This window comes from Amblyomma americanum, chromosome 10 (genome assembly GCF_052857255.1).
Source record: "Amblyomma americanum isolate KBUSLIRL-KWMA chromosome 10, ASM5285725v1, whole genome shotgun sequence".
NCBI lineage: Eukaryota > Metazoa > Arthropoda > Arachnida > Ixodida > Ixodidae > Amblyomma > Amblyomma americanum.
In genome coordinates this window covers 14,329,610-14,348,058 of record NC_135506.1, presented here as the reverse complement: position 1 = coordinate 14,348,058, position 18,449 = coordinate 14,329,610, and the positions used below count along the sequence as shown (strand labels likewise).

At 46.0% G+C, this 18,449-nt stretch overlaps 1 protein-coding gene and 1 non-coding gene across 4 annotated transcripts; one reads left to right on the top strand and one right to left on the bottom strand.

Moving 5' to 3' along the window:
- Positions 1–1,029: 1,029 nt before the first annotated feature.
- LOC144108849 (uncharacterized) lies at positions 1,030–17,933 on the top strand. Of its 3 annotated transcripts, XM_077642070.1 has the most exons (6): positions 1,030–1,192; positions 4,095–4,226; positions 7,986–8,415; positions 11,183–11,280; positions 13,855–15,319; positions 17,671–17,933. In XM_077642070.1, the coding sequence occupies exons 2-6, from the start codon at positions 4,117–4,119 to the stop codon at positions 17,923–17,925; spliced, it is 2,358 nt and encodes a 785-aa protein (XP_077498196.1). In that variant the 5' UTR covers positions 1,030–1,192; positions 4,095–4,116; the 3' UTR covers positions 17,926–17,933. The 3 variants fall into 3 exon arrangements, with proteins under 3 accessions (XP_077498196.1, XP_077498195.1, XP_077498197.1); XM_077642069.1 differs by lacking the exon at positions 1,030–1,192 and having other exon boundaries at positions 1,449–4,226; XM_077642071.1 differs by lacking the exon at positions 1,030–1,192 and having other exon boundaries at positions 1,450–4,226; positions 17,667–17,933.
- Positions 16,515–16,587, bottom strand: TRNAF-GAA (transfer RNA phenylalanine (anticodon GAA)). The gene has a single exon. It is a non-coding gene; the product is annotated as a tRNA-Phe (tRNA).
- Positions 17,934–18,449: the final 516 nt, after the last annotated feature.

Sequence of the window (18,449 nt, the reverse complement as noted above, 5' to 3'; positions counted from 1 at the left end):
CGAAACTGAAACCTAACACCCTGCAAGTTTCCAGAAAACCTTGCTCTTGCTAATGCTGGTACGCAGCTTGGCGTACAGCATGGAATCATCAGTTAAAGAGTGCCTTAGCCATTCAACGATTTCAATTTCTATGTAAGAACGATTACACGCCACGGACTGCGTGTCGGACTGATTGCGCATTCACATCTCGAAACTGATCGCAGCCCGCTGTCAAGTTGACACAACCGCACCAAGAACTTATGGATGCGATTTCATAACTGAATTGTCAAATTATAGAAGTGCTTGAGCGTCTCTTGCTTCTCTAAGCGTCTGGAATGTCCAGCTTTGTACCAGCAAAAGAAGAAAAGGTTTGAGATAGATCAAAAATAAATGTATGGTTTCAGTTTCATTTCTGTAGCAGTGCATGCGTTGAGCCAGTGCTATTTCTTTGCTTACAAATAGGTGACGCCATCTGTCGCTTAAACACAAAAGCTTTTTTCCAAAATAGTTTAGAACGTTTTGTGGGCTGTCCAACAGATGGCAGAAAAAAAAAACTTTTTTGCCGTAACATGCGTTGTAAAATAAGTGCGTTGTTTTTTATTTAAATGCATGTCCAACGAGTTCGGCAGTGGGTTTTTATTCATGGAAAGCAGAAGAAGAAAATGCGATTACCGGAAAACAAAATGTACCACAAACTGACTACCCCATTATATGCAAGCATTTTGTAAATAAAGCGTAGCCAGCATAACAATTATCGAGGCGATAGGAGGCACGAGTGCGAATTTACCGAAAAATGAAACGGTTCATTAGCTACAGACAAGCATTCTCTAAAACTGGTTCGCAAACTGCGTAAATTGCCTTCATGCGTGCTTGAGGAGGAGAAGGCGCGTGAAACGGGCCTTTGTTTAGCATTCATTCACTTATTTTCTTCTTCTTCTGGGCGTCTTGTGGAAAGACGACGTTTTTGCGAATCGCGTATTATATACGCAGTAATATTTCACAACGCTTCAGCTTACGCTTAACTTTCAAATAAAGTTCACACAGTGACAGTGCCCCTTCAAATGGCGATTATTTCTGCGGAAGTTGCAGTGATGGTAACAGCTGCGCGAGGTTAGCGCCTGTGTTTTCAAAACAGAAGATGGCCATCGCAGGGCGACGAACTGGGAAGCAGTACCAATCTGATTCGAGGTCATGAAAATACCTTTCACGTTAGGTATGTGCATTGAATTATGTCTTAGTGACGGAAGGAAGTGCTTGATCTGTGCCGTTGATGTTTCCTTGGAAAGAAAGCATTGTGCAAAGTGAAGGAATAAGACAAGATGTTTTAATGAAGCAAGGTACACTTGGATTACATTGAGGTAGTAGTTAGCAGAGTTTGTTTTAAAAGAGATTAGTTGGTTATCACTTTTGTAACTGGCTGCTTAGCGACGAAAGTGCAATGTTGGCGTGGCAAGAGGCGAGGTTTCGGTTTGGATCTCCTCTAAAGTTGTCCGTGCTCTTCTCATAGTCGAGGTTTATACAATCGTCTGTTGTTGGTGTTGACGTGATGTGTAGTGGCGCGGAATTGTTGCGCTTGTTTTCGCAGCTATGCTAGGAATTTGCGAGTGTATCGACGAGCCTGAAATGAATTTAGCGGTTTGAAAGAGGCTGCTTGCCTCCCGGCACGTCGCTGTCGCAGCGTACCCGGTGTGGTAATGGTCGTCGATGTCGTGCCTTTCGATGCATTCGCGGATGTACGGGTTGCCATGGAAGAGGAACTGGTGCTTCAGTATACGGAGATGAGCGGCCCGCTCCTTCGCGACAGCCTCTCTGTGTGCACGGCGGCTTGCAAGAAATACCCCGACAGCCACGAGAAAGCCGCCAAGCGCATCAAGCAGACGATGGACAGACGCCACGGTTCCTCGTGGCACGTCGTCATCGGCGCTTCGTTCGGCCTCGAAGTAACGCACGAAGTCCGGAACATTTTGTACCTCATCTGCTGCTCGAAGTTCGCTGTCTGCCTGTGGAGGTGTTCTTGAGGAGTGCGGAAGGTTCTAGCAGCGAGTTCAACGTATCTGGTGTATTATCATTGCTCAAACTTCGGCTTTGTTTCGTGCGAAACCTTAGCGACGTCAAACTATATCGTCGTGTTGATCGGCGTCGTTGTTTAGCGATGCGTGGTGTTTTGCTGGGCGTTCGATGATAGGTTGTGTTATTGCAGTAAGTGCAATGTGTTGATTCGTACGGTATGTTTGCGAACTTTCTTTTGTGCAATGTGCGCCATACCAGCTCAAGGTGTTTACTGTTTTGCAGTGTGCACCATGCCAGTAAAAGGTGTTTACTGTTTCGCAATCCTTAAAGCAATTTTGGAACAGTACGTAGCACCTCAAGGCGCAGAAAAGAAAAAAAACATCGGTATGGTGTGCTGAGTGTGGTATTTTTGGGAACCACTTTTGTGGTCGTGTGATGCGCAATACTGCGTGCCACTTTGGTTTACTAGCCTTGTAGCCCGTATGAAATAGTGTGATGTGGTTTGTTGAGGGAACAACAGGGTTAGATATATTCATGGCTGTGTGAACTGCTTTAAGCGGCACTGTTTTTCAAAAGTAAGGGGCCAGAGTTTGTACCCAGCAACTGTTACGGCATGTCTAACCTGCCAAGCCTTCTACTAGCAGATTGCAAATGGTACTTGAGGCTTGCATAGGATTGAATGGCAGTGCTGCATTACTATATTGCAATCTGCAATTTGAGATTTGTGCCAAGTCACGAAAGGCTGCTAGCTTCAAGCTAGCCACATATTTATCCCTCTCATTTGGGGTGTTATTTAGAAGTGCAATGAAAGAAAGCAGGTACCTCCATCAGCACGCTTAACACGAACACTCGCGCGTGTGTTTTCCACTGACATTAACGCATCTGGGCGTCGGACGCTGGGTCTGAGACAATATTTGGGTGGAAGAAGGGCACGAGCTGTCCCCAACCGCCGCAAACACACCATGCAGCATGGTTTTATACTCGGTGCCCAGCTCTGAGGGACTGTAATATCAGTGCAGGACGTGCAATTGATCTTTCATGTTAAGTGTGCTGACGGCGGTACAGGACATTTATCATGGTAGCATGGCTTGAATGCAGGAAAAACGGCTGAACGCTATTTCATGTCTTTATTTATGGGATTATAGTGAAACGGGAGATATATATAGCTTTGGACTAAGCTCTGGGCGTATGTTTATTGTCACAAATGCTATAGAGATAATAGTTTGTCAGTACAAGCATAGTTAATTCCTTCAAGTAAGGTTGTATATTAAGCTTTATGCTACTGCACATCATTTGGCAGTGCTCACATTGTTCTTGTATGCCATTCTTGCAGATAAGTGTTCATGTGATATGCCAGCTGACCAAACAATGCATTTTGCAGCCATCACTGTTGTCTCAGAATTGTGTAACACTTTCATACCAACAGGTGTATATTATACGTAGGAAGGGTAGCTGTGAACACAAAGTGAATCTCTGTTCTGGTTGAATTTAGCAGCTACAACCGGCTGCAAACATAGCTGTTGTTGTCAACAGCACTGTATCGAGATGCATGGTGCAGAACTTGTGCATCTCATATAGTGTCATGTGATGGGTAGGACAGCTGGTTAGCTGTTCTGTGCCATGCAGTGGTGCACTAATGTGTTAAAGTTCCTTGGAATAGCCAAAGGCTGCTGTTTGGCTTCTAACTATTCAAGAATTGTGAATTGTATTGTAATGCAAGGAAGCTCTGTACCAAAACCTTTGTTATGTACAAAGTGTGTTGCAGTGCACAGTAACAAGGAGCGCTGATTGACGATATTTATGTTGCATGTTGTGTGCAAGTTCCTTTTAGCAGCCTCAAAAAGTTCTCAGAAAATTTCAAGATTATTTTGCTGGAAACTCGGTAAGGAAGGTCAGATATTGCCACTCATGATATTGACGTATACTTGATGAAACAGGCATGTCTTGTTGTTTGTTTGAATTACATTACAGTTCCTTTGGGCTGTCGAATATTGATTGCTTTTGCTTGATTCTCATATAATACTGACGTGAACAGTAATCAGTTCTCATAGAATTTTCAACTGTACCATAACTGGGAAGCAATTAAAAGTGTTTTTACGTACCAGGCATCTGTTGATACGGAATGGCATGGAACCAGATGTGAAGCAAGAATCAAGGAGCAACCCTTTCAACATTTGCCCACTTTTACACAAATTTGAAAAGGAACTGTGTCGACAAATTGTTCTGCTAACCATCAGGTACGCATTTTGGCTATTGTCTGCATGCTAAAAAATACAGATTAGTGGTAAAATGTATCACAATGGTATGTTTCCAGTTTCCTCCTTATCCCTGTATGGCATGTATAACCTTGACGAAAAGTAAAAGACCCTGTCTTGCTTTGAAGTTGACCAGTGACCCAGTATATGTAGTCGGTTTTATGTTTTATTCCTTAATGCTCGATTTCTGTGATATAACACTCAGAGCGATAAATACAAGCCATAGCTTTGTTGGTTAAGGTAGAAAACTTGGCCTGAAGAGAGGTTGAGGTAGGCTTTTGATTTTCTTCTCAGGAGTAAGCACATAAGCAGAAGTGAATGGCGCATACTCTATTGCTCTGACTGTTTTCGGTCCTGTTGCAGTTGGAATTAAGGTTCATATGTTAAGGCTTCATGGTGTGTATGTGTACGACCGTACCAGCGGTACTGTCTTGGAGGTACACAAAATGCTTTGTTGGTTAAGTCATGCATAAGTACTGCTTAATAATGCGGTGGGCTCTGTTCCCTGCTCATGTGTGTGTCTCCGATCTATGTGCCTACTGATGAATTGTTTCATTTGACGGAGGGGACATGCTAAATCTGTTCTTAGATCAGCTTAATTGCTTCCAATTCTAAGTCATGTCCCTCTATATTTTATATGATGCATTAAATACACTGTAACTGCAACCATTTGAGCAGAGAATGCAGCTGTCTTTGGAATGAATCAAATATTGGTGCAGTTCATATGGGGTTTAACGTATCAAAGCTGCTATGAGAGATGCCATAGTGGAGGGCTCCGAATTAATTTTGACGACCTGGTGTTCATTGATATGCGCAGACATCACACACCATGGGAGCTTTCACATTTTGCTTCCATTGATGTGCTGCTGCCACGCACGGTTGTGATTCGATCTTGTAATATTAGGCTCGGCAGCCACATGCCATAGCCACCAAGTCTCGTCAGTGGATAAATGTGAAGTATAAAGATTGATGATCGCAAAGGTGCTTGAGTACATGTTCTGTCTGATTCGGGAGGGTTGGGTGCACCTGCTAAGATTTTTGTAATCTAGGTAACCCAAGCAGCTTTCTTTGTTTCCACAGGTAATGGATATAGATGACTGTGACTATTAATGTTTATGCACTCCCTATCAGTTCGATACCAGATGTGTTCATTTCATTGTGTGCTTCCTGTGAGCTTTTAGCTGTAATAGTGAAGGAGAGAGAATGAAATACAGGTACATAAAAAACACCATCCAAATATTGGGAAAAATCGACAAGTATGTTCTTTAGACATGGTCACGTTACACGATAAAACATGCACAACACACTCAAGGAGTTGTGCTCGTCCTGTACCCTGTCTTGCATGTGTCTTTTCGTGCAACATTGCCATGTCTTGAGAATGACACAAACTAGCCAACATCATGTCCTACTTGTTAGTATGAAAGCGTGGTGAAAGGCACCATATGCTAAAAACTTGCGCTCCAGCTGCCAAGTTTTCGGATTTTGCGTATTGTCATCAGAGCATGAGAAATACATTTGCAGAAAAATCTACAACAAAATTTATGTGATTCTTTGTAGTGCTTTATTTTCATGGGTTTAAAGGCTAATTAAATGATTGTTTCCAAATCATGCAGGTAGCATGAATTGAGAATACTTGTTAAAAATAAAAAAATATACATTAAAATTAGTTTTATCCCCAGAATAGTAGCTGTAGGGCCCATGCGCGGTGCTACACCTACTTCAGAAGGAGTCCTCTTGGTCCTCCGAATAGAGAAAAAAAATTCTGGTGGGAGTGCCCGGCGATGACCTTGGAATCTAGTCATCAGAAATAAAAAGAAGAGAGTCTGTCCCCCACATGGTCACACCACGTGATTGTGTGTTGTGGTATCTGTCGCCGCTGCGCACGCACATCCGCGGACCAGCGCGGCAAATTGAATGTAGACTTACCTCCTTGCTGTAGACTCATGGAGGAAAAAATCTATTAGGGAGCGTGGTGCCACACGCTTAGCGTCCGCAAGCCATCCTCCTCTCGTGCCGCTGCGTTCTCTTGCCGAGGGACCTTCTGTGCCCTGGATGTCCAGAGTTCGTATTTAGTTGTATGGCTATGGGCAGGGATGTTTTTGACTGTCCCAAGGAACATCATATTTCACTTGTCACGTCTAGAGTAAATATGTGCCCTGCGCTATCGTGTACCGGCATTGGTGCCAAGCTCCCTTTATATATAAAGGAAGTCCCAGATTTTAACGTGATACCGCTAAAGGTCCTATTTGGTGGAAGACCCGCCGTCGGTGTGACTGGAAAGTCCTCATTGGTCGAGAGGCTAGTTAAGAACAACGTTCGTTCGGTGGTATAAGTGAAAGCCCAGTACGAGCAGCTCACACTGTGCAATAGGCGAATTACATTACATGAATGCTTGGTTAATTAGGGTAACTGATTAGGTTAACCCATTTTTATGGAGAATAAAGCAGTATGTGATGGCAACAAGTGTGTCTGTGACTGCAAAAAGGTGCGCCATGGGACCCCCAAGCGACCTTATGGACCACCAGATCTACGGCTCCTTTGCCCCCGCCTACACAGAGGGCAGCTATGGAGTGGTGCCATCTGTAGCATCATCCTCCCATGTTGTAATCATGTGATGCATTTATTGTCATGTTACGCATCATTTTGTTGGCATGGCAGGGAATCAGCTTGGTGGACAGAAGGAAAGGTACGGGGGTAGTGGCGCGGTTGAACTTTATAGTTGTCACTTAGCCTCGCTTGGAGTTTAACAGAATCACTTTGTTGTGCGGAGCTCGCTTATTTGGCAGGAATGCCGTCGTTATCAAGTGTCTGTCGTCAGTGGTGCCACCATCAGTCAGTTACTATTGATCGCATTATAATGACCCAGAGTCGTCTGCTATATTAATATGGCAATGTGACTCAATAATTATAACGTCACCCAATATAAAATTGTCAATGGGTCTTTCGAGATAATTTCTGTACCCGAAATGACCCCCGTCACAACTGATGCCGAAACGATCGTATCACCGTACGTGTGATCGCCTCTTGAAATAAAAAATGGCAGTGGCTTAACTTGGCTAAGCCTGAATTCAACGAAAAGCAAGCACGCTTGCTAAGCGTCTGAGGCTTGACCATGGCAGCTCCGCTACACGCTCGCGGCAACTGTTCTATATGTACCTACACGACCACGTGGCTTTGACGTGGTATCACATGGTCTTACGACACCCCCATCGGATATCATCACGTGGCTTCACATCACCCCAACGGATGTTCTTAAGGTCAAAGGTCACCTCAAAGGTCAAAGGTCAGCTAAAGGTGATGGGTCGAGGGGTCGACACCACAACTGTACCACACATGGTTATACGCGGCTATCCTTGGTTGGGTGAAGGTCGTTCAGGGTTGTGCTGCCTACGCGAAGACTGCTTTTACCTAGCGTATGAAGCTTTTCGCTTAATAATAATAATAATTGGTTTTTGGGAAAGGAAATGGCGCAGTATCTGTCTCATATATCGGCGGACACCTGAACCGCGCCATAAGGGAAGGGATAAAGGAGGGAGTGAAAGAATAAAGGGAGAAAGAGGTGCCGTAGTGGAGGGCTCCGGAATAATTTCGACCACTTGGGGATCATTAACATGCGCGGACATCGCACAGCACACGGGCGCCTTAGCGTTTTTCCTCCATAAAAAAGCTTTTCGCTTCAACAATCGTTTTCGTAACTAAGTGAACGCCATGTTTTGAAACTCCACTGACGGTGTCCGCCAGACTCGATCCGGCCCATTCGCCAACTCCGCCGACGCTCGTGCGACGCGAGGCGCGGCAGGACGCGAAGCAGATCCAGGAGGACTGGGAGCGGCTGAAGCGCGACATCCTCGCCGGCCAGCATGGCGCCGCCTTCACCTACCGGCTGCGCAACTTGGAGCAGCTGGAGCAGGTGGTGCTGTTCACCGACCAGTGCGCCGGTCCGGGCGCTGCTCCGCTGAGCCAGCGCTCCTCCTTCGACGCCTCCCGCAATGCCCCTCCTATGGCGGACAGCGAGAGCTTACCAGAGGAAGCGCTCAGCGATGCCGAACCCTGTGAAGGATTTAAAACGCCGCCGATGTCCAGTTGCAGTTCGCCACTGTCACCACCATCGATAGTCTCTCCGTCAACGCCACAGTCTTTGCAGTCGCCGCAGTCGCCAGTTTCGTCAAGGGTGAGCTTTTGCATGCGCAATGCCTGCGCAGAGTTCGAACTCTTCTTTAGACAAAGCCATGACTCGTGATATGACAGCCTAAACGCCCGGGTCACTCAGGTTGCGGCAGAATGCGTCTGGTGTTGTATTTTCTGACTGCTCTTTTCCCTATTCATTCTTCTAATCGGTTATTATTGTTAGTTTCCGGCTGTCAGCTTAGACTCAGCTATCAGCCGACAGCTTGCAAGCAATGTCTCTCGCTGGTTATGTTAAGGTGGATTCGCACGAGGGTAAGCACCTGGCAAGCGTAGGGAGAAAAGCCGCGCGCATGTCTAATCCGATTATATAGTCTACTCCTCCGACCTTCCTCGGACCCTCTAGTATGGCCGTAATTGCAGTCTATCTTGAAACCTTCTGTTTTAAGTGTGCACTGAAGACAAGGGTGCTGTTTGGTGTATGCGTCACAAGTCTTCATGACACTTTTCAGAGCCATTTTACCGCGAATAATGTTTAGATACATGTTGTACTTCCGCTGGAGTAAGCGAAATAAAGTGCATCGTCTTCGTTACAGGAATATTTTGTTATATCGGGAAACTGCCGAGTTGATCATGCGAATTATGTATAAGTGGTCCGTCCGGAGGGTGGGCGGTCGCGAGGACGGGCATTGCGTGGTTATGGAATCAGCTGGAGTCAGCTATCTCCAAGGAAGAAAGCATGGTCATCACCAAACTTACTCGAAAACCCTGTCCATCCGGATTTTTATGGTTGTAACGAACTATAGGAAAAACTGAATCTTTGAACTGATATCATGGAAACATCATTCGCGCTCCATGTTTTTGGTGCATTGCGTTGGCAGCAACAGATAAAGTTTACTTTGATTGAGCGCTGCTTTACTGGAAGACTGTTCTCGCCCGCGGATTCTATCATCATGTTTTGTTGCATACACTGTCTTTTTCATAAAGGACTATAGGCACCAAATTCTTGCTCGCGTGTTTTCTTTTTTCAAACGATACGTTAGACATTCGTATACATGACGCACCCTGTGGTATTCGTGTACGACCGCTAAATAATTTATAATTGAATTTATTCTTGACGCTGTTTCGGTTTCATCGACCAAAGGACGACTGTGACGTCAAGTTGATGTTTTGGTCATGTGATACACTAGAAAAAGTAATATAATCGCGGACAGGTCATTTTTTGTCATTCCAGGTCCTGGAAGGAAGTTGATGTTTTGGTCATGTGATACACTAGAAAAAGTAATATTTATTTATTTATTTATTTATTTATTGTACCCTTAGGGCCCGAAGGCATTACAGAGGGGAGTGGGAATACATAAAAATTCAGCCTAAACAGCAACAACAAGGAGGGAAAACAAAAATAAACCAGGAATACATAAAAAGTGAAAACACAGGAAGGCAATAAGATTAGAATGCAATGGGGATATATTAAAGCAGTGTGTAGACGGTAAAAAGGCAATTTTTATACAGTAATAAAGGACACATACTCAGAAAGAAACATTAAGGACTTTACGAAATGCATTGTTATCGGAAATACCTGCGATGTCGTGGGGAAGGTGATTCCAGCTGACACAAGTTCGGGGTATGAATGAGTCATGAAAACATTTGGTGTGACAAGATGGGATTCCAACTTTATGACGGTGATCAACGCGTGCTGATATGTAACATGGTCTAGACAGTAACTTAGGATTGAGAAAGCTGTTGTGGTAAATTTTATGAAAGAGACACAATGAGGCTATTGATCTGCGGTGGGAAAGAAGTGGTAGGGACAAACTTGATTTCATGGCGGTTACACTGCTTGTTCGGTGATAATTAGGAAGAATGAAACGGCATGCGCGGTTCTGTACAGCTTCCAAATCTGAAACGAGTGAATCGATGCCAGGGCTCCAGACAGATGCAGCATATTCTAACTTGGACCGAACCAATGTTTTAGAAAGCAATAATTTTATTGAAGTAGATGAACGTGAGAAATTTCTGCGAAGGTACCCAAGCATGCGATCAGCGTTATTTATTATGTATTCAACGTGAGTTTTCCAAGACAGGTTACAAGAAACGTAAACACCCAGATATTTATAACATGACACGGTTTCGAGAGACACGTTGTTAATGTGATAAGAAGAAGGGGCATTAGAGAGACGATAAATGCGTACATGTTTACACTTATTAATGTTTAGTTGCATGTTCCAAGTAAAACACCAGTCAAGAACCTTGTTAATATCGGATTGAAGACAAGAGACATCATTACCATCTTTAATTTCGCGGTAAATAACACAATCATCGGCAAAAAGATTAATTGAAGAAATGTTAGCCGGTAAGTCATTTATATAGATGAGAAAAAGGAGGGGCCCAAGAACTGACCCCTGAGGCACGCCGGAACAGTTCGCGGACAGGTCATTTTTTGTCATTCCAGGTCCTGGAAGAGGCTGGATTAAATGTTGTGAATTAAAACTACAAATCAGCGATTATGTTACAATTTTTCTAGTGGATCACGCGAGCAAAACCTAAACTTGACGTCACAGTCGTTGTTTTGTCGACAAAACCAAAACCGACACAGCGTGAGAGAAGAAATTCAATTATATGTTATTTAGCGGTTGTAGGCAAATAGCAACCGGTAATCCATGTATTATAATGTCTAACGCATCGTTTGATAGAAGAAAACGCGCAATAAAATTAGGCGTCTATAGCCCTTTAAATGTTAACCATGCACCCATACTTCTCGACGTTTTGTCAACGTGACTGTAACTATATACATCCACTATTTCTTTTTTCAGTCTTTGTCCGAGTTCTCAGCTACTGGATCAGTGCGCCAGAACTCTCCTTTTTCTTCGTCTCCTGGAGGCCTGCTGCGTAGGTCCAGGAGCCAAGATAGGTATGCAAGCCTCCAGGCTGGCTTGCGCCGCACAAAGTGGCCATTCCTCGTGTATTTAAATTATGTGATTTAGTAGGGTTCCGTATAATCTGGTGTACAAGCCGCGGTGCATGAATGCATTCTAGGGCTTCTACTCCCTGAACAGTGAAAAGCACGAATGTCTATATGAGCCTGCACTTTGCATCGGGTGCGTCTATCGTGCACTCCATAGACGAGCCCGTAGATAGGAAGTCAAGTTACTGATAAGTTATCTACTAGAACCTGGAAGATAGTCTCGATATAATCATTAGTTTTCTGTGAGATATGCCGTAAGACGAAGTGTATACACAACCCTTCAATTAAGAGAAAGATCAATCAATCAATCAACTTTATTCAGCATTTTTTGTCCTGAAGAACAGAAAAAAATGCTAGGGTAGGAGCAAAAAGCCACAAACTCAGTAGCTTGACGAGGCTCCCACCCCTAATTGACAAGGCCAACAGACTGTCACGTTATTACATATATATACACACACACACATACACACACACACACACACACACACACACACACACACACATATATATATATATATATATATATATATATATATATATATATATATATATATATATATATATATATATATATATATATATATATATATATATATATATATATATATATGTATATATATATATATATATATATATATATATATATATATATATATATATATATATATATATATATATATATATATATATATATATATATATATATATATATATATATACATGCAGGACTTAGAACCAGCGAAAAAAAAAGGATGCAATGGAATGTGCAGTAAGACAGGTGCTATATCTGAAATAGTTTTGATGTGAGAAATGTGCAGTTTATGAGAGTAGAAGCTTGGGCACCTACCTTTTCCTTAAACGTACCGTAGGCAGTCAAAGCACTTTCTTTTGGCAGTTGTTACACTGGAATTCTGGTGTATTCACATGAACTATTTACAAAGCTTTCGGGAAACGGCACCATATGTTTTAGCGGACAAAGGTCGGTGGACACTTTCATCGTAACTCATTAAAACGGAACGCTGCGCACATTTCTCGTGCTTATTAAGGACCCAATGATGATCGTTGTTCGGTGTAACCATAGAAAAAGGCGAAACGGCGTTCTTAATGTGTCGGACGAGAGCTAATAATGTTGGAAGCCGCATTTAATACCAGACAAACAATTTTACTCACTGAACTGTTGGAAAAGGAGTAAAGCGGGAATTATGTGTTGGTTTTTACGGTACTTCCAGACCCCATCTATACGGCGTTGTAGTCAAAAGGGGATCTTTTTCCACGGGGTCGAGGTTGTGTGGCGCTTTCATTCGCTCTTTTTGTTTTGCTTTTCGCTTTATTTAACCTGTAATTAAAGCTTTGAATGTCAGGATATTATGTAGGGAGAAAAGTACGAGGCCGGAAGGTTCCATTTTCATAAACTGTTGCTTGCGAAAGCTATTGCAGGTATGAGCGATGTATTCAGAACAGTGGTTGCACGGGGAACACGAAAACCGTGAGGGTAAGGTTACCCGGAAAATCTTTTATGTTCATTTGTTCGAATGTAGTTCGGCATTAATGTACTAAGCATATAGATTCATAGGCAGGTCACAGCAAAAAAAAAGAAAACAGATTAAACAGGTAAGGAAATGGTAACACGCAGATGGTCTGTGGTAGATCAGTACTCCGGTCATTGCGTTAAGGATGCTCACACCCAATAATTCTGGACAAAATCATTTTTGAACGGGAAACTGTTTATGAACGCATATTTGGCAATATCGCAAGATTTCACTGTAGCAATCAATATATCCTCAGATCTCCCGTCGATAGGCTTGAATTTTTTTTTTGCTATTAACGTTTTTGCTATCGACAAAAGCGCTCCCTATTGGCTTTCTGTGGCAGTCTTAACTACCCCATGCGAGCGATGGAAAAACTCTAAAATAAAGATTTTGCTACACATTGGAAGAATGGACCGTTATGTTCAATGTTTTCATAACAGTGCCTAACAGTTTTTCAATATTCAAAACCTTTGTTCAGAAACGTTGGACATGTTACGCTGTCATTGGGCGAACCAGTTGGTGCGCAATGTTAGTTGTGGGAAGCACCGTTCAAAAACGAGGACGAGGCAAGAGTGCATAGACGCTACACAGCCGAGCTCGTAACGCTCTGTAGTGTTGTCGCTTCCTTGTTTCTTTAGCGCTGTATTCCCTCACATAACGTACTCATGCATTGTGCAATGATATCGTGTGCCTGTGACAGTTGACAGCGTAGACTTCATCAATGTTTAGTGCTAAGGTAAATGAGCTCTGCTCATCTGCCTTATATATGCAACTTCACTAGTCCTCAGTCTGCGGAGCATCCCCTACCCACGTCTCAGGCCTGCGTGCCGAGACCGGGGATTTGGGGGCTCCTTCTCGGTGGACCAATGAAGTTTTCATTTATTCATAAGACTGATGAAAACTTCCAAGTATGAAAAAAAAAGATCGGGCAGAGGTGCATATTACTTCTTTAGCAGTTCTCTCGCGCATTCTCTTTTTTTTTCCCAAACAGCCCCCGTGCCAGGGTCGAGGCCATCGGCTTCAAGGAAAGAGTCAAAGTCTTCAAGAAGAGATACCCGCGTAGAGAACGTACACTTGACGACTTGCGCGATATTACGCTCGCCCGCTCGCCGGCACAACAATGGTGGGAGCCAATGGGCGGCGAACGCTCGCAGCCGGAGGCCGATCACGACGTCGACGAGTCCCCCCGCACCGACGTGACAGACCTCGAGGGGGTCCACGAGTCGTTGGACAGGATGTCGAGGATCATGAAAGAGATGGCCCTTCTGGTAAACGTGAGCACCATGTATCAGCCGCACACCGATCGGCACGGCCGTCGCAGATCGTCAAGCACCTCAGCCCGGAGGCGAATGAGCCGAGCCCGTAGGGCCAGCCATTATCATCACGGCGCTCACTCCCCGCTAGCCACGCAAAATCCCGGTACGCCTCCGGGTGCAACGGATGCACCCCTTCCGGGGTCTTCCTCTTCTAGTCGCTCTTCGAGGGACCTCGCCCTTCCCTCGGATTCCGATGAAACTCAAGTATCTTGGAGAAGAGGGAGCCATTTGAGGCCACAGCGACGGCGAGAACTTGTTGCTACTTCGGCTTTGAAGACCGTCGCGCAAGTTACCAAAGGAGCCAGTGACCAGGCAGTCAATCTCAGCTGGGGCTTTTCGGATTCCCAGTCGTCGGACAGCAGGAAGATGGGTACGCCTCGTCGACCGCCGGGGTTCCGGAGTGACGCGGAACTCTCGCGTCTGCAAGGCCCTGACAGCGACACTGCCGACGAACGCGTCGCGTCTGCTTCCACGGAGGATCGGTTTCAAGGGCCCTTTGTCGTGCGGGAGCCGTCGCTCGTTGCTTGCAGCGACGAGCTGTCGCTAGACCGTAGCGTTTTGTTCGAAGCGGCTTCAGCAGACGACGGCAACTATATGGGCCGCTTAAGTCCTGGAGAAGTCATGCTATCCACGTACGCGGATGGCGCAGAATCTTCCCCGGAGCCGGTGTTCCCGTCCTTGCAGCCCGAGGAATGCAGGCGTGGGCTCATAGGTAGCGCCAGGAGCGTGAGGTGTGTCGATCCTGGTCCCAGCGACATAATGCTGACTTCGTACACGGACGGCGCGGAATCTCCTCCGGAGGCGTCGTTACCGTCCTTGCGGTCGGAGGACCGCGGACGGAGCTTTAAAGGGACCGCCAGGAGCGTCAGCTGGAGCGATCCCGAACGGTGCCATACCGAATTCTTCGGTGCTGCCAACGATGTGGATGACGCTCTTCCCCGTTCTTCCAGCGACGACAGCTTGCTCCTGGGCGGCGCGCCCCTATACAAGAGTGCCAAGGATGACGCGTATGCGTCCCAGCATATCTGGCGGTACGCCAACAGCGAGACTGGTCGTGTTATTGACGAGGCAGCCATGCGGAGGCTGGAGATGTACAAAACGACATTGGTGGATAACATCGACGGCCAGCCGCCCCACATGGTACAGTATGATTTTCCGTTGCCTCTGTTTAACGGGGGGGGGAGGTTGCTAAAGTGTGTTAGCGCAGCGCTAGAAGTTCTTCCCGAACGCAGCATCCCGTAAACGGTGCATGGTTACGAACCACAGCACACGAAACGTGTTCTGTGCCGCCAGCGGCAGGGGGCGGACCACGCACGATATCTTCAACCCAGATGCACATATGAAGGAAGCCAGCAGTCAATTAAACCAGGGAAAGCATAAGGGAATGTTTCTTTTTTCAAAAAATTTCGATGTTGATCAGTGGGAAGGTAAAATTGTAGTTATTTTATGACTGAAAGATAATAGAAACCAGAAGAAAGGAGTCACTTTTCAAATTAGCGCTGTTATGAGGCGGGATAATTGTCTTTGTGAGCACAGGTAACTTTGTTTCTAACTTAGAGGCTATATTACTAATGTCCCCAACATTCTGTCTATAACGATGACTCTCGGGTAGCGGTGTCTCCGTCGTCGCGGGAAGTAGTAACCAAGAACTTCCGGTTGGTCTGTAAAAGTCCCACTCGGGCTGGTCACGGAGTGAATGTTCACGAAAAAAAAAAAACGGTGCGGTATGGTTTTGTGATTCAACTGAGTCTTAAAGTGCATGCAGTGATAGGAGGGTTGGAACCACATGAGCGCAATTTTTTTCAGTTCTGTCGTTCTTCGAGCTCCACTACTTTGGCTGCACCCGCCGCGGTGGCTCAGTGGTTAGGGCGCTCGACTGCTGATCCGGAGTTACCGGGTTCGAACCCGACCGCGGCGGCTGCGTTTTTATGGAGGAAAAACACTAAGGCACCCGTGTGCTGTGCGATGTCAGTGCACGTTAAAGATCCCTATAGGTGGTCGAAATTATTCCGGAGCCCTCCACTACGGCACCTATTCTTCCTTTCTTCTTTCACTCCCTCCTTTATCCCTTCCCTTACGGCGCGGTTCAGGTGTCCAACGATATATGAGACAGATACTGCGCCATTTCGTTTCCCCAAAAACCAATTATTATTATTACTTTGGCTGCGGCCGAGCAGTAAGCTCTTCAAATTTTACAGCGAGAGCTATACCTGCGACGTTCCCCCATGGCGACGCGTGCGTCGGATCGTACCGACCACGTGACCGCCCCCTGAATGTGCCTCACGCCACATTCGTGAACTGCACAGGCAGTGTAGAAAAGTAAAAAAAAAAGCTGTGCCGAAACCCGGGATCGAACCAGGGACCTTTAGATCTTCAGTCTAACGCTCTCCCAACTGAGCTATTTCGGCACGCGTTCGTGTAGGAGCTATGTCTCTATGACCACAGTACTGGACCTTAAAGTCGAGAAAAAAGGCTAATTAAGGGGAAAAAGAGCGCATATTCAAATCATAATGACAATATTCAACTAGCTTTCGGTGAAATTCGTGGTTTATGCAACAAGCGTAAGCGTTGTGAAACTGCCAACGTTTTTTTTTTCTTTTTTTGCCGAGGCCACAGCAGATGTGTGTCAACAGACCTACGTAAGGGGGTAGTCTACGGTACTCAAAGTAAATGGGTGGTTGCAGTCTCGCATTCGGGGTACGCCTGCTTCGTACCGTGGCGGAAGGCATTGAGGAAGGGATGAAAGTGTACGTAACAACGCCGACTGTTGGCTTTAGTACTCTGACATCATATTCATCTCATTTGTCGCCAGAGGAGAGTGCAGTCCAGTGCACTGCAGTTAGAAAAAATCACAAAAATTTAACCTAGCTCTCACTGCATTCCGTAATTTACGCAAGCGTAAATAAAGTAATATTGTTGTACAACAATGCTTCGTGTAGTTGGCTCTTGGGCAGTTCCAGTATGTGTGGGCCAGCGCGGATATGGAGCCACACACTTGGCAGTGGAGGGTAGGGGGGGGGGTGTTCATAATGGAGACAAGTTTCGCAGCATGAATAAAACGCACACAGAAGACAAGGAACAAACAAGACAGGACTGTGGGGGGCTGTTGTATTTAGCGTAAGGTCAAGTCATTGGGTAATGAGTGCGTTTGGGATTGTCTTAGCAGCGTTGCGTGCTTTCGAGGGACAGAGTCGAGGTTCAGGTGGCCTAGGGAGTCCTCGTCTCGTTATGCGGCATGCTTTGAGCTAGGCCCTTCGCTCTTTATGGCCCTGTCCACCACTGCTAATTATGGTCCTGGCCAAGCCTGGGAAGTCTTTGAATCCCTCTGTATTGTTTAGGAATAGAATATCTTTTTTTCCCGGCGTTAGTTGCAGTTGTGTAAGTCTTTGGCCCTGTTGTCTTTTTCTCCCCTTTTGCTTTATTATTTTTTTTTGAACTTATCCGTTCTCCCGTCTTGCCCTGCCCTGCCAACACGGGGCCGGACCAGAAAGCAGCTTCACTGCGGTTGGCGTCAGACCCTGCCCCCGCGCCCGGCCAGCGACTGTGCCGGCTGCAGATCGTGTGCATCATCACGCCCGTCTCGCCAGAGGCCGGTAGCGCGCCAACCAGCGGGGAACGCGTGGCCGCTGGAGCAGCTCAGCCGTCGTCCAGCAACGCACCGCAGATGCGTCCCTGAGTGCAGTCAAGGCTGCGCTCTTCGACCCATCGCAGGCAGAAGCGTGGCTGCATTCGTCAGGGAACTCTGAGGTCTGACGGAAGGTAAGTGGTCCTCGGACAAGCGCGCTGCACTTAAATTACGTTAGGCGTCCTTGGGGAGACCCGTCGCGGTGGCTCAGTGGTTAGGGCACTCGGCTACTGATCCGGAGTTCCCGGGTTCGAACCAGACCGCGGCGGCCGCGTTTCGATGGAGGCGAAACGCGAAAGGCACCCGTGTGCTGTGCGATGTCAGTGCACTGTGAAGATCCGTAGGTGGTCGAAATTATTCTGGAGACCACCGCTACGGCACCTCTTTCTTCCTTTCTTCTTTCACTCCAACCTCTAGCCCTTCCCTTAGCTCCGACCCGGCGACTCAGTTACAACTCGTTCGACTGGCCGAAGCCGCCGCCGAGAGTCAAGACCTTTCGGCCGTCGTCTAGGCGGGTAGCCCTCTGGCTACCCTCTTACTGTTGGATATTAAAAGTTTTCCTATCCTATCCCTTACGGCGCGGTTCAGGTGTCCACCGAGATATGTGAGACAGTTACTGCGTCATTTCCTGGCCAAGAATAAAAA

Coding starts and splice junctions, on each gene's coding strand:
- LOC144108849 (XM_077642070.1), top strand. CDS start 4,117: ATGGAACCAGATGTGAAGCAAGAATCAAGGAGCAACCCTTTCAACATT. Junction 8,416..11,182: donor AGTCGCCAGTTTCGTCAAGG/GTGAGCTTTTGC, acceptor TTCTTTTTTCAG/TCTTTGTCCGAGTTCTCAGC. Junction 11,281..13,854: donor AGGTCCAGGAGCCAAGATAG/GTATGCAAGCCT, acceptor TTTCCCAAACAG/CCCCCGTGCCAGGGTCGAGG.